Below are 27,924 nucleotides of genomic sequence, written 5' to 3' on the forward strand. Positions count from 1 at the left end.
GCTGTCCCTTCCCTGCACTGCTCTCCTTTGCTATGTTTTCCTCTCCTCTCCTTTCCTAGAAGAGGCCAAATGGCTGACTATTTCCAAACAGACCTTCAACTAAATTGCTCCTTCTAGGTTAGATTCGTAGAGAGATTAAGTCCCTAAGACTTGCAAGTATTAAAGCCCTAAAGGTTGTTAGCTCCTTCTCCTCAAGAATTGTTCCCACTCCCCCTCTCAGCAAACACCATAGAAGTAATTGTTAGTCCCTGTAGCACATACTGCCTGCTGTCACACACTTGCAGCACTCAACATGCAGGCAGTCAAGCTCAAGCATAATGCCTTCTGTAAATCCATGTAAGTCCTTCCATCAACTATTATGCCCATGGGCCAAGTCATTAAGCATGTTAAAAAAAAACGACCCAAAATGCTTAATAGACTGAACCTTTGCAAAATACAGACAGGATGATAGAGGTGCCATCCCATTACACAAAGTTAAACAGCTGGAACAAAATTGAGGATTTTTCTTCAAAGTCTTTGCTGTCTGTAACTATTTTGATGAGTAAAAGTTTAGAAAGGTAAGAAAGACAGATATTTTAAATTAGTGTAATTTTATAAATTGGACCTCTTACTTGCTAATCCAAGGTCACTGCCTTCTTGATCTTCTAATTCTCTATCTATGGATGCAACGTTCACATCATTAAAATCCAAATCTAAAGCAGAACCTGTTAAACAAAACATCGTATCAACTAATTATCCTTGAATTATCCACAAAACTACCATGATGGCTGAAACAAGCAAACTCTATTTGACTATTTTTGTTACTGCTTCCATCATAGAACTCTTTCGCATCTAGCTCATGATCTTAAGCATACTACAGACACACAGTGAGGGATATCCTCTGTATTTTCTAAAAGGGACAACTTTCATATATAAGCTATTACAGCTCTTTAAGCTGGTGAGACGAACAGAGGATAATGGAGAGGTGTCTATCTATCTGGATTTTTCAATTATTCTGTCACCTTTTGTGCTTAGATGTACATCAACAGAAGAAGAGGAAAAATAAAAATCAGATACCTATGTAAATATATTTTTTATTATTATTGAATAAAAAGAGGTATTATATCTGAGGAAAGGCACTGTACATGCCCCTTACAACAGTTAGCACTGGGGATAACTGAGTTACGTATCAGGGCACACAGATGTAAGGAATGTCTAAATATTCATATTAAAATGTACAATATTTTAATATAAATAAAGTAAAAATTAAAAAAAAAATCAGTATTTCATTTAGACTCAATAGTTAGACTGACTTTCATTTTAAGACTTACGTCAGTCTAAAATTTCTCTGGGCAAAATCATAAACAATTTCTTATCAGTATACTTCTTATTAGGTCCATGGCTTATAAAGTGTTAGAAAGTGGGTATTTTTTCCCTTCTTCCTCTTAACTTCTTTTCTGCGCAGAAAGTGGTATAACTAAGGAATCTGTACCTATACTTTAACTAATGTTGAACAACTGCACAGTCTGGAAGACAGTAGAGACGTCTGCATAAATACTGATTTTACAGGTAGGAAAGTGACTATCCCAGTCACTGTGGTCAGTGATAGCGATCACCTTTGCAAAGAGTTTTTAGATTTTATGTTAAAAATTGTTATTAAAAACTGGCACAAAGCCTAAATGAGCTGAAAAGGAACAAACAACAACAAAAAAAGACACACTGCCTTGTGTAAAAGTTTCCAGAAGATCCAAAAGGGATCTCTTGATCCCTTTGGAATTAGACTGATTCCTCTCTCATAGCTTAGTCCTAAACATTAGGCACTGTAAACTGCAAAAAATCTTTGTCAGAAGTACTAGACAGTTACAAAAGCGCTAAAAGAAACCGAAAGGACCATTTGAATCATTACTACAAGATCAGTGCAGTGTTACTAGGTATAGGAATTTTCTAAGGTTGACTTAGGCTATCTAACAGACTCCAGAGTCTCAGAGCTCCAGATAATAAATAAAGGGAGTTACTGAGCTAGAAGCAGGCAGGATCCACAGAACGGTGCTCAGCAGGAAGCTGCCTAAGCTGTCCAGAACAAAATATCAGCCAAGAGATAAAGTTCACATACCACACAATGATGCTCACAACAGAGGCACCCAAGATAGCTCTTGGTGAAGACTTACTAGTCTGGGTCTCAAAAGCAAGACAGCTTCATTAGTATGCACAACAATCCTTATCTTTCAGCAATACTGACAAAGCAGCTTGGTGTCTAACAGTGACAGGAAGAAAGGTGCCTAAGCCAGTCCTTCTATACAATGCAGTAAGAAGCGGAGTGATGGCCTCCTGTTATTTGATGGCTCAAGGCTCAGAGTAGCCACAAGTGCTGTGTGAAACCCAGATTAAAAATCCCTCTTCCATACTGGATTGTGGATCTGCACTGCTGCACTGTGCCTTCCCTACCTTTGCCTTTTATATAGGTAAAGGCTTTCACCTGCAACACCGCAGTCTGCCCATCTTGCCCTTTCACCCAGCTGCTCCAGTAGTGCCTTCCAGAGTCTCTGGGGCAGTATGTTTCCTTTCCTGTTCTCATGCTCACCACCTTGTTATGCTCACCACTTGGCACCTGCCAACCCTCAGAGCATTGTTATGGTAGGTTCCCAGAGGAAGTGACTGACACTGGTGCGAGAATCACACTTTGTTTCTCCTCTTCTCCTACTCCTGATTGTAGCTTTTGATTTACATTAGAGGGACCCAATAATATCTTTGGACACATCTCAACAACCAATTAGCATGCAACACCATCCACTGACCAAAGTGTGCTCCAATTATCACTAATAACATCATAAGCAGGAAGAGCCCATAAAAAGTTTGGGAAGGTCTGTATGAAAAACTATAGTTAATAGAGTTAATATGGGAAAAGTGTTATGCAGGAGAGAACCAGATGCTGCACTGGAGAAGATGCCCAAGAGAGGACACTTGTCTGCCCTGCCTGTCACTTCTTTTCCCACCCGACCAATAGGACAGTTTTCTCTTTCCCTTTCTTCTCTCTCTCTCACTTCTTATGTTTCCGTATTTATCTGGAATTTTCACCATTATGTGCTCTCTCTCTTTTTTCTTCTCTCTCTCTTTTCTTATGTTTCTGTATTTATCTGGAAATAATTTTCACCATTATGTGCCATCAGCTATGCAACCCACTAATAAATCTTCACACATCTGAATCTGTTTCAACGTCCTTTGTGCAAAAATGCCATACACCTATGAGAGCAAACCTCTCATCACTACGCTGCAGGATATTCTCAGAGAGATCTTCCCTAGCTCTTGGGGACTATTACGGGGAGCAGACACAGAGGGCTTGGAGCTCCCTGTGAGACAAGACAAAAGGCCACAGAAAGGGCTACAGACCCCACTTTCTGAGAAAGCTTCCTCAGTCCTTGCTAATATAATTCCCCTGCATTTACCCTAATCCTTTATCCAGACCCATTCACCCCCTTTTCCCATAATCACCTAGCCCCTTCCCTTGATGCAGCTCTTTTTCTATTCCTTTTTTCATACTTCTTCAATCCAGCACTTCCCGCAAGAACACTATGTATTTATTTTCTGTTCTACAATAATGTCTTCATTTTCTGCTCTATTTAGATTATGTGCAGCACTTTATTTTCAATGCCATCCTGTATATCCATGAAGCAGAACTCTGAAAAAGAATTTATGTAAGTATATGAAATTGTTTTAAGGAAAAAAAAAAATTGTATCTATGCAGTTACCATAAAGTACACTAACTTATACATACATGAGATCTATTTTATGTTTCATCTTCTATTAATAAACACAGCATACCAAAAACCATTTTACAAAAACATCCGTAGACAGCAGAGGCATATTCTAACTCAGAGAAATCAAAAGCCTCTTCTGCTCAATAATATAATCACACTGAGACATGGGAAACACAGCACATCATCGTTTAAGCGACTTTGCAACGCTTGTTCAGTATATCACAATTTAAAAATTATACTGAATTAGCACCACATCTAGCATACAGAAATTAGACCGTGTTTTTTACTGTTATACGAGTAACTTGTTACAGTCAACTAGCCTCTACTCACTCCAGAAGCAACATTTATCTTGACAAAAACGTGATTACATTCCATAGTATATCTTAAAATATTAACCGTAAGCCAACGAAATTATATTCCTTGCACAGAACAAAACCTAAAATTCTGCTCATTCTAATTCTGAAATTTAGAAATAATTTAAAATTTATTTTCTGTTCTAACACACAGATGATCAAACCTTTAAAAGCAAGCTATACACTTGTAAGACTGCAGAAAAAGATCCATCATTTACTATTCTGCATAGATTTCTTTCCTAAAAAACTAAGAGTGAATGCCTAACTTACCATGCCGAAGTGCTGACTCACTGCAGTCTCCTGATCACTGCTACACATCGATTTAAACACAGAAAGCTTCAAGTACACCAGCTAATCACAGCAACTCCCTGATCATGTGACTTGCACCACAGAATGTCAAATACAGCATCTTTCAAATCACAACATTCCCTGCCACTGCCTTCTGAATAAACCACATTTAGTGTAAAAGTGCCACAAATTTCAACGAGTTTGTGGATAACACTAAATTAAGGGGAGCAGCTGATACACTCAATGGCAGGACTGCCATTTAAAGGGATGTCAAAAGGCTGGAGAACTGGACTGAAAGAAACCTCATGAAGTTCAACAAAGGCAAATACAGTAATGCTGCACGTGGGACAGAATAATCCCTTGCAACTGTACATGCCAGGGGCCAAATAATCAGAAAGCAGCATTGCAGAAAAAGATCTAAGAATTCTCATGAACGACACTTTTGGCATGTTCTGCGGCAGTAAAAGCTAACAGCAAATTGGCCTGCATTAGTAAAAGTGTAGCCTGCAGGTTGGGGGAAGTGATTTTTCCTCTCTATCCAGCACCTGTGAGACAATAGCAGGAGTACCATGACCACTTTTGAAGTTCCCAGTGTCTAATTATTATTGAAATATTTATCTCCTACCATCTTCCACATAAAATGCCTAGCTGGAAGCATGGGAAAGGCTCTGGGCTAATGACAGAAATTTTGGAAGTATTTCCCAGAATCTGTCTCGTGCACCCAGAAAGCAAGGGCTCCTCCTCTTTGTGTCCTTTCAGATCTGGTCCACACAGTGCGAACAAAAGATTTTGTCCTTGGACGTACAAATAACCAGACTAGAGAATATGCAGTCAGCCAAAGAAAAACCTCCCTTTTTCATGTCAACATAGTAAGATCTGTAATTGCACCTGCTATGGTAACATTAAAAAAAAGTCAAATCTCATCAGCCCACCAACAGAAGTTGAGGAGACAGTACTTCTAGCAATACACCGAGTTGCATTACGAAGGTTTTACATGTTTTTGTAAATCACTGGCCATTACCAATGCCAAAATTCCAGCTTAAATGTCCCATACATTCATTCCTGCGCTGACACTGGAGACCTCATGAAAAGTAATTATTTGGGTGAACATATTTAAATTAAATTTCACATATTGCTTTTAATTACATATAATAAAGCAGGTGTGTATAACACTACTGTCTTTACCAGTAAGCTCTTTAAACCTATGCTGAAACAAGAGGAACCTGAATAATGCAACAAAATATGTACAATCGGAGATTAAACGTTAAGACTTACCTATTACCGATTCAACTGTGTTACTGCCAGAATGGAACGGGAGAGCTTTGGCACTGATAGCAGAGCCAGTTGTAGGAGATGAACTATCTGATCCAACACTGGAGGCCAAACTGGAAGTTATACTTGAAGCAAGTGGGTTAACCACTGAAAAAACACTGAGACGGTTCTGTTAAAAAAAAACCCCAACATATGCATACACACACAAACATACTTACACAGATGCATGTACAAACGTAGAAAATAAACAGAACCTATTTTTTAAAAGTAGTTATTTTAATCCAAACAGAAGAAATCTCTGAATCGATAGATTAGTATAATTTTCCTTATAATTCACCAGCAAGTACATTTCTCCAATGTGGCTGGACATCACTACCATGCAAGGGAATTCTGCTTTCAGAAAAAAGTATTTAAATACTTGCAAATAAGCTCTACAAATATAGTCAGTTAGCTGAAGTCTGATGCTCTTTTAATAAAGGAAAATATCTATTCAGGAATTCTACCATTTCATTATGCATTCATACACAGTTTATATTCTGTATTATTTTTTTAATCTGCAAATTTTCTCATTTAATCTAAATGCAATTGGCACATAAACTGATCTTCAGTTTAGATAGCCAAGAAACATGACTGCACTGCACACATGTATCATGTTATATAATGACCTGTACCTGTGCTACTTCTTTCTAGCTGAACATTTTTTTCATACAAATCACAAATTTACATTATAAAATGTAAGAAATGCAAACAGTATGTAACCATGTAACATCTAAACTGGAAAATAATGTCACAAAGTCTACAGGGACTATGACTGAATCAATCCACATATACTCTTATGGTCTTCTGTGTGACGAGCAGTGAATGTGCAGTATCTGCTCTCCTGATTTATAGCAATCCCACAGAAAAATTCTCTTTCAAAGCTAGATATAGGTCAAGATTGAGGCCAATAATGACCATGAGAATGAATATTTTTTCCTTTAAAAGTGCGTACAAACTGAAATACAGAAAGATTCACTTAGACACAAAAATTCTTTTACTGTGATGGTGGCCAAACACTGGAACATGTGGAACTCCACAAAGAGGATGTGAGTCTTCATTTTTGGAGATATTCAAAGGACTAGTAGACAGGGCACTGAGCAATGTGCTCTAGCTGACCTCACTTTGACAAGGGGACAGGTGGACTACAGATCTCCAAAGAATCATATAATGGTTTGGGTTGGAAGGGACGTTTAAGGATCACCTAGTCCAACTCTCCTGCCATGGGCAGGGACATCTTTCACTAGATGAAATGCTTGAAATGGTGCTCAAAGCCCCATCCGACCTGCCCTTGAACACTTCCAGGGATGGGGCATCCACAACATCCCTGGGCAACCTATTCCAGTGGCTCACCACCCTCCGTGAAGAATTTCATCATTACATCCAATCTAAATCTACCCTCTTTCGGTTTAAATACATTGCCCCTTGTCCTGTCACTATAGGCCATGGTAAAAAAAAATCTTTCTCCACCTTCCTTATAAGACCCTTGTAAGTACTGGAAGGCCACAATAACATCTCCCCAGAGCCTTCTCTTCTCCAGGTCGAACAACTCCAACTCTCTCAGCCATTCTTCATAGCAGAGGTGTTCCAGTCCTCAGACCATTTTTGTGTCCCTCCTCTGGACCCACTCTAACAGGTCCATGTCTCTCTTGTTCTGGGAACCCCAGAGTGGACGCAGTGCTCCAGGCAGGGTCTCACCAGAGCAGAGTAGAGAGGGAGAATCTCCTCCCTCGACCAGCTGGCCACGCTTCTTTTCGTGCAGCCCTGAATAATTGGCTTTCTGGGCTGTAAGCGTACGTTGCTGGCTCATGTCCATTTTTTCACCCACCAGTATCCCAAAGTCCTCCTCTGCAGCGCTGCTCTCAATTTGTTCTTCCCCCAGTTTCTATTGATACTGGGGACTGTTCCGACTCTGGTGCAGGACCTTGTGCTCAGAGTTGTTGAACTTCAACAGAGGTCCCTTCCAAGATCAACTATTCTATGATTCTATCATATGCTTTTCCAAACTTTGTTCCAATACTGTAATTTACACTGAATTCACAACACATTCTCTAATACCCCAATGCAACATCTTAAATGGTACATTTCTTTGCTGCTTTCTGTCTTCATAAATGTTTGAGCTGAAAAAAAGTAATCTCTGAACCGACAATGCATACTAAACCATAAAGAACAGCTGCATATTTAAAAAAGTAAAATGAAGAAATGACAAGGCATTTGATTCTTAGTTATAAGCCTGATTATGATCCCTGACATTGGAGAGACATGGTATCAAAGTCAACACAAACTGGAGAGGCAAAACAGGATTTTCGTATTACTGAAAAATTACCAGACTCAGAATATATTCCCTTTTGGCCTGCCCCATCTTAAGCTCAGGCCTCTTGGTGAGAGGGAAGTGAAGAAATTTCCCATACCCACACAAAGCTGACGGATTTCTACAGTTAGTTCTCTTTCTCCTCAGCATAAACATCTACATCTACTAGACTATTTAGTAGCTTTTTCCTCCCTAACATATTTACAAACAGCAAGCTTCTTGTCCCACGCTATACCTACAGACAGATACACTTGTGCAGTGCAAAGATTCCTTTCCTTCTTCTGTTTTGACAGACCAAGACTGACCCTATCTGTGACTTCAAAACTCTATTTTGGGGCATATCTAAACAGAAAAAAGACAGCAGAATAAACAGAAAAGAGACAGGATAGAAAGGTTATTAAAAAAAGATGTCAACTGATTTATAATTACATAGCAGAATTTCATACATTCTGCACTATTTAAATGGAGATTAAATAAATTTGTTTTAAAAAGAAGAGAATTAGAACAACTTGCTAAGTGTTCTTGGGAGCACTGGATAATAGGAAAATTCAGGTTGGAAGGAACTTCAGGAGGTGATCTAGTCCAACCTCCTGATCAGAGCTAGGTCAGCTGTGAAGATCAGGTTACTCGGTGTTTTAGCCAGTCTTGTCTTGAAAACCTGCAAAGATGGATTCTGCACAACCACACTGCTTGACTCTCCCCATGGTGAAAAAAATTTTCTCATACCCAGACTCAGCTTCTTGTTTCAACTTATACCTGTTGTCTTTGTCCACGCACTGTGCACCACTGTGAACAGGCTGGCTCCATTTTCTTGATGACCTCCTCTTAGGTATTGGAAGGCTGTTCTTTTCTCCAGGCTACACAAGCTCTGCTTCCTCAGTCTCTCCTCACAGGGCAAGTGCTCCAGTCCCCTGACCATCTTGGTAAGCATGTGCTAAGCTTGCACTAGTTCACTGATGTAATCGCAGTACTGTGAGCCAAAAACCAGACACAGTATTGTAGATGTGGTCTAACAAGTGCTAAGCAGAAGGGTAATCCTTCTGTTGATCTACTTCATGCTCCTGTTAATACAACCCAGGATAATGCTGGGCTGCCTTTGCTGCCAGAGCACACTGTTGGCTCACATTCAGCTTGCTGTGTAGAAAGACCCTCACATCCTCTTCTACAGACCTGCTTCCCAGGCAGTTCTTGTTCTCAGCCTATGTTGTTGCAAGAGTTTCTTGCTTCTTAGGTGCAGGACTTTGGATTTGTACTTAATGAATTTCATAAAGATCTTGTTGGCCTATTCCTCTAGTCTGTCTACGTTTCTCTGAATGGCAGCCCAGCCCTATTGACTGGTTCCGCCAATTTCACGTCATCTGCAAACCTGATTCCCCCACTAGGTCACTGATAAAGGTGTTAAACTGGGTATGTCCTATTTCCTCTGCTACAAACATTAATAGCAGTAGAAAGTCATGTAAAAACTACTTTTTTAGGGCAAGTCACAAAAAATTAAAAATAGTTTCCATGGCTGCCACGCTAATTTATAGGCTTGTAGGGGAAAAAACCCAATGTATACTTTTAAACAGGTTCAACGTGCTGTCACTCTGATGTCGAGAGAACAGAGTTAAGAGTTACAAAGATTCCAAATTGAGCAATTATGCAGGCGTGTATAATTGATGAAAGAGTAACTGACCTTGATCACATCAAAACCTTGGAAAGCACCTAATCTCAAACAGCACAGAGTGTCTCAAGATAAGAAAGCTGTAAATTTCTGCTTTGCGTTCTTATGGTCGCTGATTTAGAAACAGATGTATGATCTGGGAATAAAGTCAAGGTAAGAGTGTATCCCACAGCAACCTTAGGTAATTGTAATACTAAAATACACACCCACTTGTGGATAATAAGCATGCTAATTAGGGGATCTCCCCAAATGTTTTAAACATGAGATAAAATGCGTATGTATGATGAGGGTGGGTGAGAGGTGGATAAGGAAGTTTGAGAGTATCAATCAGCTGGATTTTGTTACTATAAAAAAGGAACATGTGATATAATTGCTGTGTCAGATGGTGTTAGACGCCCAGCTCCCTACTCCTCAGACTTGAAATAAAGACAAATATCTCAACTTAGTGGGTCAATTGGCTCTTTGCACACTGGGTGGAGAACCCAGATTTGGGACAACAACTCTTCCACACAGAACTCATAGGATCCACCTCTATCTTGTGTTTTCTCTCCTTACTTATTCTGTACCACTCTTGCTTTTTAAATGTAAGATACATTTTAATCCTGCACTTTAGATTATACGCTCCTGTGTGGCTGCATGAATGGCAAATGGTAAAACTGCTGTTCTCATTTATCTTGATCATTGTCATTAACAAAGCATCAGGTTCTTGTTCTAGCAGTGCAAAGCTGGCAGTTTTAAGCCCCTTTGCAGATACAGAATGACCTCTAACACCTGATGGATTAGCTTCATGACAGGTCAAACCTGTGCCCTCTTCCCCGCCACTTTAACTACTTTTCTAGTTTTGAGCATCTGACGCTTGAAGAACTGTATCACCATCTTCCTTCTGGCTTTCCTTACATTTTATCAATCCATCCCCAAATCAAGTTAATCCAAAATTTCACTGTGAAAACTCTGCCAAGGAATTGCTATAATCAAAAGCATCCTCAAATTGCCTCATATTCCTCTCATCCCTGCAGCACGCATCTATTGCACATTTTCACCGAACCTAGAGCCAGCTGTCCAGAACCATGTCCAGATGTGTAACTCCAACGAGGGAGACTCCACAACCTCTCCGGGCAACCTGTTCCAGTGCTCAGTTTGACACGCACAGTAAAAAAGTATTTCCATACATTTAGGCAGAACCTCCTGTGTTTCAGCTTGTGTCAGTTGCCTCTTGACACAAATTTTCCTTAGACCATGCTTTAAAGTGCCACATAACTTTGATTCTGTATTAACAAATTATTAAAAAGGGCAAAATATTTACAGCATTTAGCTTTGGGCAATACCTGCTTGTTGTCTTGTTCATTTATTTTCTGATGATTCTCAACTGGGAAGCTTCGATGCTTTGCCTGAAAGAAGAAAATTCTCTGTAATATATGCACTTAAGGAATCATTGCTGTAAAATATATTACTAGTTTACAAAGGGTCAGTGGCATCTCTGTAATGATACCTTCAACAGGCTGACTTCATTTCCCTCACTGCAGTCCCATATGGAGAATTAGATTTTAATGATCATAGAATAAATCTACATGGAAAAGGAACAGCAGTTGCAATTGTTCCACTTACATGCATAATTGAGAATATGCAAGTTATTTCTGGTCCAAAAATTGAGTAGTCATGTTAGCATTATGCTGTGACAGAAATAACATGCCCCAAGTGCTCACCAGCTCGGGAATACTTCTCCAAGAGGCTGGTGGGATAGAAGCCTGAGGTAGCCAAAAGTTTGAGTGCAACTGCCTAGATTTTCCCTTAAAGTGATCATGTTACAAATAATAACAAAAAAAAATTAGTTTCAAATATAAGGGCAGATTTTCTTTGAACACCATTTTATAACAAGGTAATTTTTGAAACAAGTGAGACACACTGTGATACTTAAATAAAAAGGAATTCTAAGCAATTTCTCTTTGCCCACTGTGTTCTTGCAGACCAGGATTGAAAGATCTCTGTTCTTTTCAGGACAGTAATTTTCAGGCCAGTAATGACTTCCTGAACTGCAGTAAACTGCAACGTGCTCTCTGTCTTCTTAGGAAAAAATGCTTCTTTCTGCTGCCTTTGAACAGTCTTGTGTCTGTTCCTCATTTCCTTTGGGAGACTCCTAATCTGTCTTGTAGTGAAAGCTCCCTAGCATAACAACTCTCCTCCTCTTCATACGCCTCCCACCGCTCTAGATACTTTTTATCAACTGCTAAGTCCATCCCTGCTTTCTCTCTAGACAGGTTCGATGTGGCCACTAAAAGGCAAGCACATGATGTTCTTGCTACTGAGACACAGTCTTTGTAGGAGCACATTACTCACTAATTGTGACCGAAACAGCAAAACAGATCTTCATTAATGGCTCCATCATTTCTCAATTATTGCTGCCTCCATTGAAAAAAATGCAGAAAACAGCCATTTGACAGTGTAATTGGCTTGCTTTCGTGATATTTGATCAATGACCACTTGATCCCTATACTGAGATAGAAATCTTTCCTGTCGCAATGACCAGCTTGCTAACTCACAGTCTGTCTGAATATCTGCATGTAAGAAAGCAATCCTGCCTGCAGAACCTTACTCTTAGAGTCGTGATCTTGCCAACACCTACAACAAGTTACCATTTACAAAAAGCACTTTCCTTCCTTTCATTCTTTTTCCATCTTTTACTTCTGCACTTCTCTGTGCATCTCAGTTATAGAACTCAATTCTGACAAGTCACAGGTTTGCAAGAAAGCCGATCAGTTTGGCTGCAGCTTATTTAGATGTGTCGTTGGAGCTCCTTTTTTTAAACAGTGCCTTTCTGACAATTTAGAAGTGTAACCAGTATTATAATAGAGCAAGTAAAATTTAGCTTTAACAGGTATATCCTGGGCTTTCAGCTTTTTTCTTGCAGGCCAACAGAGCTGTTTTATATCCCTAGAAAAGATCAGCCTTCCCTTCTCCCAGCTGTCTCTAGCATTGCCTGGTTTCTCCCCACCCCTTGACTAAAGGATTATAACTCCTCACCAACTTTAATTTCAACCACTCTCGTCTCATTGCCAATGCTACAGATCACTCTCTCTCTTCAAGGGGCTTGTTATATTTTATCATCTATGTCTGTCTCAGCAATGAACTTGTCCATGGAGAGAAGTAGTTGCAGGTGGGAGAAGAAACAGATGGAAATTAATCAGTGATCAGAATTCATAAATAGTATCAACAGCCAGAAATTAATGCATCTTTTCACCATCAATCTTCAACAGTAATTAAAACTGAATCCTACCAAGTCTACCTATTACTTTTTTTTTTTCCATTGTTATCTTGCTCTGTTCTTGGCAACACGGGCTCAAAATGACAATCACAGCATTTCTGCAAAGTTAGAATTTATTGCACGTCAGCTGAGGTGCAGTGACTGCGTGAGTGTTCTTGGCCTGTGACAACTGCGAAGTAATTTGATGCAGTTTAGGTCACTAAAGAAGAGGATTCCAAACTCTGTGTCCTAAATTATCAAAAATCAGTGCCGATACATGAGGCAGACAGTATTTTCTGCTGAATCTAACCTAAGATTGCATTTGTGCTTCCAGACCCATAATATTCACATACCTGGTCTTCTCGTTCAAAGCCTGGTGCTTTGGGATAGCTGGATGTTGGTGAAGAAACACCTGATGTGCTAGACTCCAAACACAAAACATCATTTGCTAATGATCTCTGTCTACAAAGAGGTCCAAGGGGTGATAAAGAACTACTGCTACCAGAACTTGATGTTACAGTTGGACTTGAAGAACAGGAAATCTGTAGAAGACAGAAAACAGCGTCTAATACACTCTATGATACTTTTTTGTGTTTACAGCTATAGTCTCCCTCTGTAACACAATCAGTTGAAATTATAAATTAATTTCAGTCTTATGTAAATACAAGACTAACTTTGGTTTATTTGTATATATTTACAGTATTAGCTTAAAAAAGTAGCAGATTACAAACGCAACAGAGTTATTGTAAATATACAGACTTCAAAAGCAGATGCATTTGTACACACCAGAAAATAAACTTCTTTGGTCCCTAGCAGAAAATGAACCACAGGCGGAGATTACTTAATGGATATTAATTTACAAAGGAATACTTGCTTTCTGAATACCACGATTTCCATTCATTCATATATTTCTTAATTTATAGTTTAATGCAAGCATTATACATTTCACTCTTTAAAAGAACTCATCCAGATCAAGCCAAGCAGTTCAAAAAGAAAAAGACACGTAGAACCTTGGCAAAAAGCATCTCGATGCTTGTTTGCAAATCTCAAAAGGCTGTTTTCTGTGATTCTTAAATATTAAAATGTTTATTGATTAATAAATTAACATTTTAATATTTAAAACCATTATTGAATTCATAATTCTTAGTTCTGCTGTACACTTTCCACAGAGTTTTAAACTTCTAAAGTAAAAGGCTTAAGCTGAAGGTACAATCTCTAAGTAGGTCTGGACCACTTTTTTTTTCTGAAAGTACAAATCTGATCAACCTGAAATTTATGAACATGAAGCCAGCATGCTACAATAACATGTTTGAGTGGAACTGTGGGTATTGCTTGTTCCTACATTTTTTAAGTATACTGTTCAATTTTCTTAAACCAGATTTATAACCAGACTCACAAAGGCATTATGGAAATAGTTGCATCTTACATTTATGCCTAACAGCCCAGTGGCGAGAATACTCAGTGATAATACACATTTCAATACCTTCTGTGCTTGTTTCGGAACAGAATCTGACAGCTCTCAAGGGAACTGAACTAGTCAATACAATAATGGAGTGAAATTCTGCCAAAGCTTTTTTGGTTTGTTTAAATACAAAATTCATACTGAATCAGACAGACTAAACAAGAATAACTATAGTTTACTGTTAAACTCTCAATTTAGGGTTAACCCTAACCTTTAATTTTACTCTATGCTCCAAAGAATGTGAAAGTATTTTAAGCAAATCAGGATTTTAACAGGAGACATCCCTCTCGCCAGAACAGTATATCCTCAAAATGTCCTTCCTGAGCAGCAGGAACTGTAGATTCAAATTTCTGTAAATCAGGTAGAGGACAGACATGAAACTAGATGAGGTCTCAACCCTGGACAGAAAAAAACCCCACCTCCTGCAAATATAAGCCCTACACTCGCTGAAGATTATTACCTATGTAGTCACTTACTCCTGTCCCTACACAGAAAACATGTCACGAACTTTTATCTGTGTGGAGTCCTGTAATTAGATTGCCTCTGAAATCCAAAGACAGCTTGCTCTACACAACAATCTGAAATGTACATATAGCCTGAGAGCTGACAGAAGTAGAAGAGCGGGCGCCGCGGAAAAAATCATTAAATTGATAGCCAAGGTTTACTCAGACAACATTCGTTCTGAAGTCAAAGGCTGAAGAATTCATGTTTTGACTACAAGCTTGTTACAACATGTAACGTTTCTCTTTCTGTTACCACTTACTCTAAATCCAAAACTGAGGATTGCCCCTATGCATGGTGACGATAAAGTTTGCACATTTTTTCAGCTCTAAAATACTGAAATCCTTCCTTTATGCTAAAGAGAAAAAGAAAATAAAAGCTAGGGAAAAAAGCATTGCTCTTAAGCAGAATTTATTAAAAAAAATATTTTTTCTTGGTCAACAGAAGCATGTCAAGGTATTCAGTTCCATATCAAAAGATTCTGAAAACTTTTTATGGATAACATAGTTACATCTTGTAAGTACACTTTAAAACATCCTTCTGGTAGCATAAGGGTGCTTAATGCAGAAGACAAATATGTAAGATAAAATGACTAGACAGCAAAGGCACACTAACACGTGAAGTAAGATACTAATTTAGATAAACTACAGATTCATCTTAAGCATGGGTTCCCTAATCTGCACAGAACGTTTCTCAGATGCATACTTCATGTCCACTGTTTCAGCTAGGCAGGCAACATAGATTATTTTACCAATACAGGGAGATGTACATCATGGTTGCTCTCCTACAATATCACCTAATGAAGACTGGGGAATAGGGAGGAAGGAAGATAGCCATTACGGATTACTTGTCCTGGAGGGCTACCTGCAGACAACAGAGCTGTAAATGGGGAAAGACGCCCTTGTTCACAGAGAAGTACTGGGCTTGAGGTACAGAGTTACCAGTCAAGAACGATATCAGGTATGTAGGCTGTTAAATAAGACCATAAGGTGCCACTCATGTGATCCTTCTCGTTATAGTAGGTATCAATGATGGCACTAACTTATACACAGCTGTAAGCACTAAGAGCTTACAATATAATTTTGTGTAGTTTTGCTCTGAAAAGCTAAAGCTAAAGCAATCGCTCAATCTCCTAAAACGCAGGCTGCATTACTGGATTACATTAATGTTTAGGCTTTTGGTCTTAATCTCTGAAGAGTCCACCAGGATGACAATAGACAGAGATAGCCTCTACCCTGTCTTCTGTATTTTTCAGAAAAATTAATAACTGGATTACACAGTACCACAAATTTTGTAACTCAACTTGCAAAGAAAATACAAGGAATTCACACAAATAAAGAAGGAAAAGAAAATGGGTTATGTAATATCCATGGTAGGTTAAATACACAAGCAAGAAAAAGAATAAATTTCAAACTTAGCCTGAATTTACAAGGCAACTACGTAGAAAAATCACTCATTTTGGTCTGAAGTCATTATTTAGAATTTATTTCTCCTGGTGGAAAAAGGGCCTGGCGGTGTTGGTCGACAGCCGGCTGAACATGAGCCAGCAGTGTGTGCCCAGGTGGCCAAGAAGGCCAACAGCATCCTGGCCTGTATTAGAAATAGTGTGGCCAGCAGGACTAGGGAAGTGATTGCCCCCCTGTACTCAGCACCGGTGAGGTTGCACCTTGAATGCTGTGTGTGGTTTTGGGCCCCTGACTACAAGAAAGACATTGAGGTACTGAAGCGTGTTCAAAGAGCAACGAAGCTGGTGAAGGCTCTAGAGCATGAATCTTATAAGGAGCGGCTGAGGGAACTGGCTTTGTTTAGCCTGGAGAAGAGGAGGCTGAGGGGAGACCTTATTGGTCTCTACAACTACCTGAAAGGAAGTTGTAGTGAGGGGGGTGTTGGTCTCTTCTCCCAAGTAACAAGCCATAGGATGAGAGGAAATGGCCTCAAGTTGCGCCAGGGACGGTTTAGATCGGATATTATGAAAAATTTCTTTACTGGAAGAGTGGTGGAGCATTGGAACAGGCTGCCCAGGGAAGTGGTGGAGTCATCATCCCTGGAGGTGTTTAAAAACCATGTAGATGTGTCACTTCGGAACATGGTTTAGTGGGCATGGTGGTGTTGGGTTGATGGTTGGACTTGATGATCCTAGAGGTCTTTTCCAACCTAATGATTTTATGATTCTGCTCTTCAAAAGGAAACTATGACTTATTGCTCTGAGCCTAGAAGTGCTAACATAAATATTTTGTAATTGATAAATATTCTGTAATTGTTAAATGCATATAATAATCTTTGGTGTATCTCCTATTTCATCTACAGAATAAACAGCAAGTTTTCCTATTAATTTTGCAGTGCCACAAACTTGAACAATATTTACAGACAAATTTTATCATACAGCTAGGCCTTTGTTCTGTTTCATCACCTAACTTAGGTACACTGCAGCTAGGTACTAATAACGAAGAGACCTGATGCATGGAGAAGATCAACACTATAATTCTAAAGTGTGAGCTGAGCATGTTTTAAGCAGAAATGATAAGATTCTTGATGTTTTTTGTCTGAAAAGCTGCTCAAAAGAATATGCATTTTGTGTTGATACAGTAACACTGGAAAGCTAAACAACCAGCTAGAGAAAGTATCTAAAGCAGCAACTGTGACTATGGTTGCATGTACTGAGACAGCCCAGTTAAGCCAACTCTCATGGCACTGTGAGAAAAAGACATAGGAGAAGACCATTTTATGTATGTTAAATTACAATAAATTTGCAAGATATAAATAAGGACAGTTGAAACGAAGGGATGAAATTTAGGTGAGCCAGAAGCTTATGGCTGAGAATGATGCATACGTATGAGATGCAGAGGACTGCACGCCAGAGAGATTATTTTGGCAAAGATGACTGAGGAAAGGGGTAGATAGCAAAAGTGACTGACGAAAAGGGGTGCATAGCATATTGGATGATGAAACATTACATAGCTGAAGATTCATGGAAGGACATACAAAAAGTAACGTAAATACAAGTAAATATGAAGAAGCGGTAACATAACCAACTTCATTAACCAAGCAGGGCATCAAAGTTTAAACGGTGCAAACGCTGTATCCGAAACATGGATCAAGCTATTTCAAGACTTGTATGCACAGAAATATTCAAGACACCTAGTCTACTATCATTTCCCATAACTGAGGACTTCAGATACATGAATTTTACCAGTGCAACAGAAGAAATGATAAGGAAGACCCTCTTAAAGTCAAATAAAAGAGTGAAAGAAAATAAATTTATGTCATAAAAAAAGGAGCACTAGAAGAATGAGTAAAACAGAGTGTTCCTTCTGGCAAGTAGATGATACTGAACAGAGCACAAAAGAGTAGTAATGGTTAAGAACAAGCAGTAAGAGCTGAAAGTAAAAGTTGCTGGTGTAAATGCAGCTCATAAAGAAGATACACAGGACTGGAAAAAGGATGAGTGAATTTGTTGCTACAATGCATACAAAGAGTCCGAATCTTATTTAAAGGCACTTCACAGCTCTGATGGAATATTAGAAAAAATGGGTATGCCAAGAAAGCCAACCTAGGACTTGCTAGAGCAACACAACAGGAAGAAAGATAAAAGGTCATGGCAAGTGTGGAGGAACAAGTAGTACTAACTGAAATGAAAAATTACAATCAAGGGAAATACTGTACCACGTTGGGTAAGCACATTTAGATGATATAACTGGTGAAGTATAAAGCAAAGGGAATTGCAAAGACAGAGTGGAGAAAAACAGTACTATCACAGATCAGGTGAAGGGACTGACAAAGTATGATACTATATGCTTCAAACCAGAAGGCAGAACATGGAGGTAAAGAAACACAGATGTAGAAGCTCTCTATGAAGACTGAACTCACACTTACCAAAAAAGGCTGAAGAGTAGATTATTTCCTGACTGAAATGTTAAGGAAAGATACAGCAGAGGAATGACTGATGACAGTCCAACTGACAAGGCAACTTAGATGAAGACATAAGAATACAGTATAGGTGAGATAAGGAGATACATATTTAAAACAGTTATACAGCCTCCCTCACTATCAACCTGGATCATACCGAATGTTAATGGACTCATTCTTCCAATAACATTTACAGATAGGGTAATAGTATTATCACATTCTAGAAATAGGGATCTAAGCAACTTGCTCACAGTCAAAAAGGAATTTTATGATCAATCAGCGAAGTCTCTCAAGTACTACAACAAGCTTTTCCCTAGAAGGATACTCTCCCAGCGTACTGTAACAGGGTAGGTAAAAGGAGTTCTGGAAGATGAATAGGGAGATTTTGTTTTGAAGGCACAAAGGAAGAGAGGCATAGAAAGTCTAATTTCATCACGATAAAAACCATTAAAATGAAGTTTACTCAGGGCCAGTGTCTGACAGTGATGAGAATGAAGTCAAAGGAGGGGACAGAAAAGACAGACAGCTTATTGGAACAGAGAGAAAAGCACAAATGAAAAATGTAAAGAAATTGCTGGGATATGGAAAATGGGGGGAGGGAGAAAAACAGGCTGACTACTTAAATACTAAAAATAAGTTTACAGTAGATGGAGAAGGTGAAAGCAAGTAAGCAACAAAACTCAGCAATTAAAACAAAAAAGCAGAAGACCAGCCTGCTCATGAAAAATCAGGAACTGAATGTTCAAAAAAAACCAAACAATGGAAGCGCATCAAACAATGCTGTAGGTTACCAGTCAAGTGAAAGACAGACAGAACATTTTGCCAGACATTACAAAAAAGGTGGCCACTTGCAATAAAACTTCAACTCAAAAATACAGGGAAGGGAGTAGGCTCAACTTTTCCATTTTCACACTTGAACAGTAGTACAGGCAGAGACTCACTGAGCATGGAATGGAAAATGTACACAGTGTTCATAGATTCCTAGTGACTAACAGAAAAATGCATGCATATGGAAGAAGATTCCTCATAGCTGGAAGGCATATTAGAATAGTTAGTGTTTTCAGCTGTACTTAAATTATTCATGAAAGCCAAAGAAGCTTCTGGGAGAAGAGATGCTTTTATGGGTCTCTCCTGAAAGCTTCGGAACCTTAGCAACAACAAAATTAGCTTCCTAAATAAAAAGGCAGAGCCTCTCTCAGAACCTTTCATACACAGAAGCAGACTTCAGCACAGCAACCCTAAGATAAAATGTAGGCATAGTGGTATCTTTACTCTCAATCTACAGGACACAATATGAAGCTACATGACAGAAATCCAGGAGTTTTAACAACTGCACTATTTATTGGCAATTCCTTTTAAACATTATTTAAAATATGTCCTTCTATCTGGTTTCTAACCAAACAGTATAGATCAGTAGTGCTGGAAAGCTAGACGTGAAAATTCTGGGAATAAATGTATATGTACTTATGACCCTGCAGGGCAAATGAGGTAAAAACCGCGAGTCAAGAGAGAACAAGAGAGATGTCACCATCTTTATACATTATTTTGCAACAAACATAAAACCTAAGAAAAGGATCTATTCCAACTGATACTAAGAAGAATAAAAGCTCTACAATATATTTTTCTCCTTTCTCTCCCCCATCCTTAACATTTGCTAATATAAACTACATTTATCACCCTTGTAATGAAATACCCCTCTACTACCAAACACACTGTATGCACTGCACCACTGTAAGAAGTTTTAAGTATAAAGCATGTTCAGGTAGGACACCAATTCATTCCTAATGTTAACAAATAAGGGCAGAGAAGAGGGCTGGGATCAGGCAAGATCTTCCATGAATGAAACCTTTCCTACAGAAAAAAGAGACATATGTAAATTAAGCTGTCCTGTAGTTGTATGTTTTATTAACAATCAAGTTCCTCATTGTAGCATTCAAAATACTGCATCTAAGACAAAAAACAAGAACGGAAAACACAAATAATACGTAGTTAAATCATAAAAACCCATAAATAAAAGGGCAGACATTCCATTTAGGCTTACAGTACCAGTTAAATATTACTGCCTGACATTTACTATAGCTGTGGTTTTATCTTTTGCTGAAGTACAAAGAAATAAAAAACAGACTTTTAAGAAGTAAAATAAACATTGTATATTGGCACAGTGATTATTATTAGTAACTTTTCCAGAATTATTTACACTTACATTTCCAGACTGACCACTGCTATTTGTAAGGCTGTTTGTGGAGTTAAGACTGCTGCTCCATTCATTTGCAATTCCTATGCTGTCTGTTGAAAACAGGTGAGCGCCTGGCTTTGATTGACAACCAGTTTGCAGTATGACTACATTCATGGTGTCCTCTGTTGAAGGAATCCCCAACAAATTACACACAGATTTGATACTTAGCTGTGTGAATTTAACAATTACATACCTAGTACCAAACACAGCACCTGTCACATGGAAACATCAATCACACACAAGAAATCTCTCTCTTTTGCTTTAAATATAAGCACAAAGGCAAGGTAAGAATAACATGATTCACCATTATGTATTTGTGGCTACTAACAAATGTGATACTCTTATTTACTTGCTCTATGAAAAACTGGTGCGAGGTGGATTGAAATTCATATATTTAAAGTATTCTAAATTTTGCTTTGTTTTCCAGAATCTCTATTGCACCAAAGTTTAAAGAGCATATTTTTAGAACTCCTGACCAGAAAGGCAACAATGGCATCATAATTATAGGGTTCTTTGTTTTCTTTTTCCACTCTAGAACCAACTGACTTAATCATAAACAATCTGGGACTTGTACTATTTAACTTAAAAACAAACAATAAACTTTGAGAAAGTTCATTATTAACTTTATAAATAAATTGTGACCAATGACTTGTAAATTTTCATACCAGAAAATTCAGCTCAAGGTGACTGACCAATTATTTTGCAATTCCGCAAAGGCTACTTTTTAAACTATTGAATATCTTAGATACTTGATTCTTTAAGTGTGCAACGTATTAAGGAGATTCAGACTTCTAGTTTTACAGGCAAATGATGAGTTAACAAAAAATGTCTACTTTAGTAAGCAATTACAGTTAATGACATTCTTCATCTCATAATCCATGCACACAAGACACCAAAGTAAGGAAGTCAGGACTGAAAACAAAATCTCTTAATAAATTCTATGGTACGGCAAGATTTTTTTCATCTCTAGCCACTACTGCATTTCTGAATGATAAAATACAGTTAAAAAAAAAAATTAAACATTTCTCTCTACTAGAAACAATAAGTAGCTCTGATATGGCACACAGAAGTACAATCCATAGCAGCAAACAGAATGAGTATGAGATACGTAGACACCTCTCTTCAGCGGAGATATCATAGACGAGAATCTTTCTAATGATGTGGAGTTCTTCTATCTAGCATTTGATCACTACTCCGTAACCTTCTTACTATACGGCCCAATGCTTTACCAAATATTTCCACTACTGTATAAATTGTGGCTCACAAAAGAGGAAGGAAAATGCTACTAGTAACTACCACTATACACACGAGTCCAGTCCAGCCACACCCAAAAAACAGAAAAGGAAAAAGAAACCATAGGGAATGCAAAGATGATGTCACTAGACCCCTGCTGTCCCTCCTACAGAATGAGAGTGCAAAGAACAGTTGGGAAGACAGAAGAGATGCGCTGACTTTTTGTAATGTACTCTCACTTTCACTGCATATCATCTCATTGTATAGCTGCTTGCCCAGAGCAAGTCCAGTCAGCCATCTTATGTCCAGTCAACCCTCAAATGTTCAGTCAACCCTCACACTGTCATAGGAAAAGCACTGACTCACACTCTCTCTTAAATCTTCATTAGCTTTTTTCCCCTGACAACCACATACTCATCCAATATTCTATAAATGAGTATGAGTAGTCATACCACCCTAAAAGGGTAGTATAAGACTGCTTTCCAAACATTTCAAAGAGAAATAATCTCTCCTTTCTCTTTCCAAGGTATTTAGGCAGAATAGCACGACTAGTTCTTGCTATTCTGCTTATTGATAGTAAGTCAAACAGTCATATTAAATTCAGAATGTGTGCTTCTACATCATTCTAATTTATTCCAAGAGTGAACATCATAGTTTGTGGCCAGCTGCACAAAACTTGCAAATTCTACAGAGTAAGCCTCCAACAGTCTAACCATATTTTCTCAAAGACCTAGCGCTTTTGTAGGAGGTTGCAACTGACAGAAAAGCAACAGCCTCACGTGGTGGCCCATCTCACGGCGATTAGGATAGAGCCCTCAAAAAGAACTTCAACTATTTAATGCCAATGCAGCGGTGCTTCAGGGATTATGATTAAAGCCCAGATAGAATTAAATATGGACAGGGACATCAAGGGTAACAAGAAAAAACTTCTATAGGTATGTCAGTGATAAAAGGAGGACTAGGGAAGCTGTGGGCCCTCTCTGGAAGGAAACAGAACTGGTCACAAGGGACATGGAAAAGGCTGACGTTTCTCAATGACTTCTTTGCCTCAGTCTTCACTGGCAAGGGCTCTAGCTGCACTATCCAAGTTGCAGAAGCCAAAGGCGGGGACTGGGAGAAGGAAGATCCATCCACTGTAGGTGAAGAGCAGGTTCGTGACTATCTAAGGAACCTGAAGGCGTACAAGTCCATGGGACCTGATGAGATCCACCCACGGGTCCTGAGAGAACTAGCAGACCAAGTTGCTAGGCCACTTCCCATCATATTTGAGAAGTCATGGCAGTCTGGTGAAGTGCCCACTGACTGGAAAAGGGGAAACATCACCCCCGTTTTCAAAAAGGGAAAAAAAGGAAGACCCAGGCAACTACAGGCTGGTCAGTCTCACCTCTGTGCCTGGCAAGATCATGGAACAGATCCTCCTGAAGGCTCTGCTATGGCACATGAGAAGTGCAGAGGTGATTGGTGGCAACCAACATGGCTTTACCCAGGGAAAATCCTGCCTGACAAATCTGGTGGCCTTTTATGATGGAGTAACAGCATCAACTGACAAGGGAAGAGCAATTGATATCAACTACCTGGACTTGTGCAAAGCCTTTGACACTGTCCCACATGACATCCTGGTCTCTGAATCGGAAAGACATGGATTTGATGGATGGACTACTCAGTGGATAAGGAATTGGCTGGAAGGTCTCACTCAAAGAGTTGCGATTCATGGCTTGATGTCTGAGTGGAGACCAGTGACAAGTCGTGTTCCTCAGGGATCGGTACTGGCACCGGTGCTACTTAACACCTTTGTCGGCAACATGGACAGCGGCATCGAGTGCACCCTCAGCAAATTTGCCGACGACACCAAGTTGTGTGGTGAGATTGACAAGCTGGAGGGAAGGGCTGCCATCCAGAGAGACCTGGACAGGCTTGAGAGGTGGGCCCAGGCCAAGCTTGTGAAGGCCAAGTGCAAGGTCCTGCACCTGGGTCAAGGCAACCCCAAGCACAGACACAAGCTGGGCAATGAGTGGATCGAGAGCAGCCCTGGGGAGAAGTCCAGGTTGGATGAAGTCTTGAGCAACCTGGTCTGAGCAACAGGCTGAGTTGGAGTTGTTCAGCCTGGAGAAGAGCAGGCTCCAGGGGGACCTTATAGTGACCTTCCAGTACCTGAAAGGAGCCTATAAGAAAGCAGGGGTAGAACAGTTCACAAGTGTTTGTAGCAATAGGATGAGGGGTAATGGTTTTAAGCTAGAAAAGAGTAAATTTAGGTTGGACACTGGGAAAAAGTTCTTTAATATGAGGGTGGTGGATCACTGGAACAAGTCGCCCAGAGACGTAGTGGAAGCCCCATCCCTGGAGACATTCAAGTTCAGGCTCGATGGGGCTCTGAGCAACCTGACCTAGTCAGAGATGTCCCTGCTTATTGTAGGGGGGTTGGACTAGATGACCTTTAGAGGCCCCTTCCAACCCAACACATTCTATGATTCTATGATGATTCTATGAATCAGTAGTCTAGGATGCTATGTAGACATAGGGTGGTACTCTTTACTATAGATACAACTTTTTCACCTATATAGCCTCCTTAGAATTTGCATTAACAAGGCTTAGGCATTATGAACACAAGAGTTACCACGGTCAGGCTAGGTCTGGCCTGGGGAATCTCATCTTTCATGAAGTAAGTTTTTGTTGTTGCAACCTTGGCACCAATAGAAGAGAACAGTCTTGGATGAACAACCTGAAGGCAAATGCCTTCAGTAACAGAAGCTGTTATACCAGAGATCATAGAATCATAGAATGGTTTGGGTTGGAAGGGATCTCAAAGATCATCTAGTTCCAACCCCCCTGCCACAGCAGGGACACCTCCCACTAGACCAGGTTGCTCAAGGCTCCATCCAACCTGGACTTGAACACTTCCAGGGATGGAGCATCCACAGCTTCCTCAGGCAACCTGTTCCAGTGTCTCACCACCCTCAGGGTGAAGAACTTCTTCCTTGTATCTAGTCTAAACCTGCTCTCTCCGAGCTCCCAACCACTACCCCTTGTCCTGTCACTGCAGGCCCTTGTAAAAAGTCCCTCCCCAGCCTTCTTGTAGGACGTGTTCTTTGAAGTGTTTCCAAATTCTTATCAGCAGAATTTCAGTCTGCCTGTGTTTCTGTTTCAAAAAAAACCTGCTTTTTGCCAAGATGCCAGTTGTAGTCAGGCAGTCAGTGGACAAATGAGTGTCACAGAGAGGTACTCTTTATTTTAAGAGTCTGTTACTGAAGTGTCCCAACATACCCTAGCTACTCTCTATTTTGCACCAGGGAGGCATGTCAGATCCCACTACAGCTCCGCTTTTCGAGATCAGATGCTCTCCCTCTGTCATCACAAAGTGTCTTTGGAACTACACTGGACCTAGGGCTTCAGCCAGCGGAGGGAAAAAAACAATGAGTGACATTTATAAGACAATACTGTCTGCAGCCAGGGACTCAAGGGAAGAGCTGTCTTGGACAAATAGTAATATTCCTCATGATCTTCATAAAGGAGGGAAAAGGGAAAAAAATGGTCAGCTGGTTCTCAGGTCATCATTGAGGGAAGACCAGGAATGCTATTATAGAGAACATGTGCTTCCACAAATTATTTCACATAGCACAATAAAAGATGCTGAGATACACATATGAATGGGGGAAAATCTTTCTCTACCCATTCCATATAGCTAGGGCTTCACTGAAGTTAGGTGGAGAGCACCCATAATTTGTAATTCAAAGAGATCCATGAAACAAGATTTTAATGCCTTTCATACTGATGATAAGATCTACAGCTCTGAAACCATTCTCTCCCCTTTCCCTAATACGGAAGGGACAGAAACCATTTTATTCTACAGACATAGGAGTCAGAATGTCAGAGCTGCTGAACTAAGCTTAAAGCTGTTGCCAACAGCAGAAAGGCACTCTTGCTGACAGTAACCAGACACCTAATTTCTGATGGACTATTCAGACTACCAGAGACAGGGGGTGGGTACTGTTGCAAGATTTCAAGTTCAGTTGTTGAGATTTCCTGCTTATACGGTTGAGCCATAGAAGTCTCTTCTGATGGACATAAAATCCTGTCTAATCCAACTATGTAGAGAAAATTAAGCTGCTGCTTCTCAACTAGCACTGCTAACATGTTCAAAGTCTCAGAAATTCTCTCAGAGTTCTGGAGATTTCAAAGAGTACAAGAATTCATCCTACAGAGTGGAAGAAAGAACGGGTCTGGGATAAAAGGATTAGCAACAGATTAGAAAGATAGCCCTTAGGGAGAATAACATCAGCAAATTGTTAAATTCAGATTTTCCTTCAGCCCTCTTTATCTTTAGCCTGGGCAATGCTTAACTTTTTCCTAGAGATGGTTTATTGTCAATGAGAGCCTCCTGCAAGATGATTCCTCTAATAGGAATCAAGCATCAACTGGACTACTAATGATCAAGGCACACGGAAGTAGATCATGATGGGATCTCAAAAGAACTCCAATCTCCAAGAGCTCTGCTGAGTTTACCCTGTACAGTCTCCATGCTAGAGAGGCAGGAAGGGAGGCAGCATTCAGTGTGCTCTAAGGAAGAAAACAGAGAAAAATTAGTCTTCTCCCACAGGAGTTTCGTAGCATGACACAATTATACCATGCTGCATGTACACAGTGAATTTGTTTAAATCATACTCTTTCAGCTGTTTCAGGAAGAAAAAACTTATATGAGTAAACCCAGTGCCATAAATTACTTCTGTAACAAAATGTGTATTTTCAGACTTTCCTGAGTCAAAGAAGTACTTGCCAACACTGGCAAACAATGAAGGACTTGATTTAGAAGACAGCCCCAACAACATGAAAGCAAAGGCAGTGAGCTACTTTTGATGTGAAGAAACAGTCAATACTGACTTCATTGCCATAATGTTTTGTAGAATTGCTAAGTCTTAGAATAATGGCCTTCTTGAGATAAATACAGCAAGTTATTTATCCTTCCTCTTCATTGAGTAACAAAACCACAGAAAAGTAAAACTGATCATCCCGAAGAAGTTAAAAGACAAGTTGACCATACCACAGATTCAGAAACAAGAGCTATGGGCAACAAGAATGACTATTCACTGGAAGTCTTTTAGGTAAGCAAGTGACATAATAGATGGTTGCAAAGAACACGTTTGCCTAGACAGGTCAGACAGAGAGAGGAGACTGCCATTACCTATCATTAGAGAATTATAAGATAAATACTACTGAATTGCAGAAATACGGAGCTTTCCAGAATTGGTAGGGTCTCTCATCCCTCCTTCCAGCTCTAGAAGCAGAAGGCAAAAGTAAGATAGGAGCAGACCCTTTTTTTTTTTTTAGTTTTTTTAAGAATAAATATGAGGTTTTACTTTATATAATCAAACAAAAACTGCACAATCAAAAAAAGAAAATATTTATCACCTGTAAGAAACCAGTTACATAGAAACACTTCAAGTTCTGCCTTGCATCACAACTGAAGAGAAGGCATGAATAGTGGTTGCAGCAACTGCACACTTCACATTCTGGAGTGCAGGAATAGTGTAGTCATAACCTAAGTCGACACTGCTATTAAAAAGAATCTGACGATGCATAACAAGAATTAATCTCTGTAGATGCATACCAAATAGTTGAGTGCTCTCTTGGAAAAAAAAAAGGTCCCTCTTCCCTTTTTCTGTATTTAACACTTTGAGTGCAGTGAAGATGTTAAGT

The 27,924-nt window shown here is 39.4% G+C and overlaps 1 protein-coding gene across 1 annotated transcript in view; it reads right to left on the reverse strand.

The window, feature by feature from the left end:
• Window positions 1-27,924, reverse strand: part of UNKL (unk like zinc finger) — a 58,846-nt gene that overhangs the window by 9,081 nt on the left and 21,841 nt on the right. Inside the window, exons 8-12 of the mRNA XM_086472805.1 lie at window positions 20,968-21,122; window positions 13,249-13,437; window positions 10,983-11,045; window positions 5,651-5,816; window positions 612-704 (exon numbers count right to left, since the gene is read on the reverse strand). Coding sequence (XP_086328931.1) covers window positions 612-704; window positions 5,651-5,816; window positions 10,983-11,045; window positions 13,249-13,437; window positions 20,968-21,122 — 666 coding nt within the window. The remainder of the gene's footprint in view (window positions 1-611; window positions 705-5,650; window positions 5,817-10,982; window positions 11,046-13,248; window positions 13,438-20,967; window positions 21,123-27,924) is intronic.

This window comes from Leptosomus discolor, chromosome 14, assembly GCF_034619465.1.
Source record: "Leptosomus discolor isolate bLepDis1 chromosome 14, bLepDis1.hap2, whole genome shotgun sequence".
NCBI classification, from domain to species: Eukaryota; Metazoa; Chordata; class Aves; order Leptosomiformes; family Leptosomidae; genus Leptosomus; species Leptosomus discolor.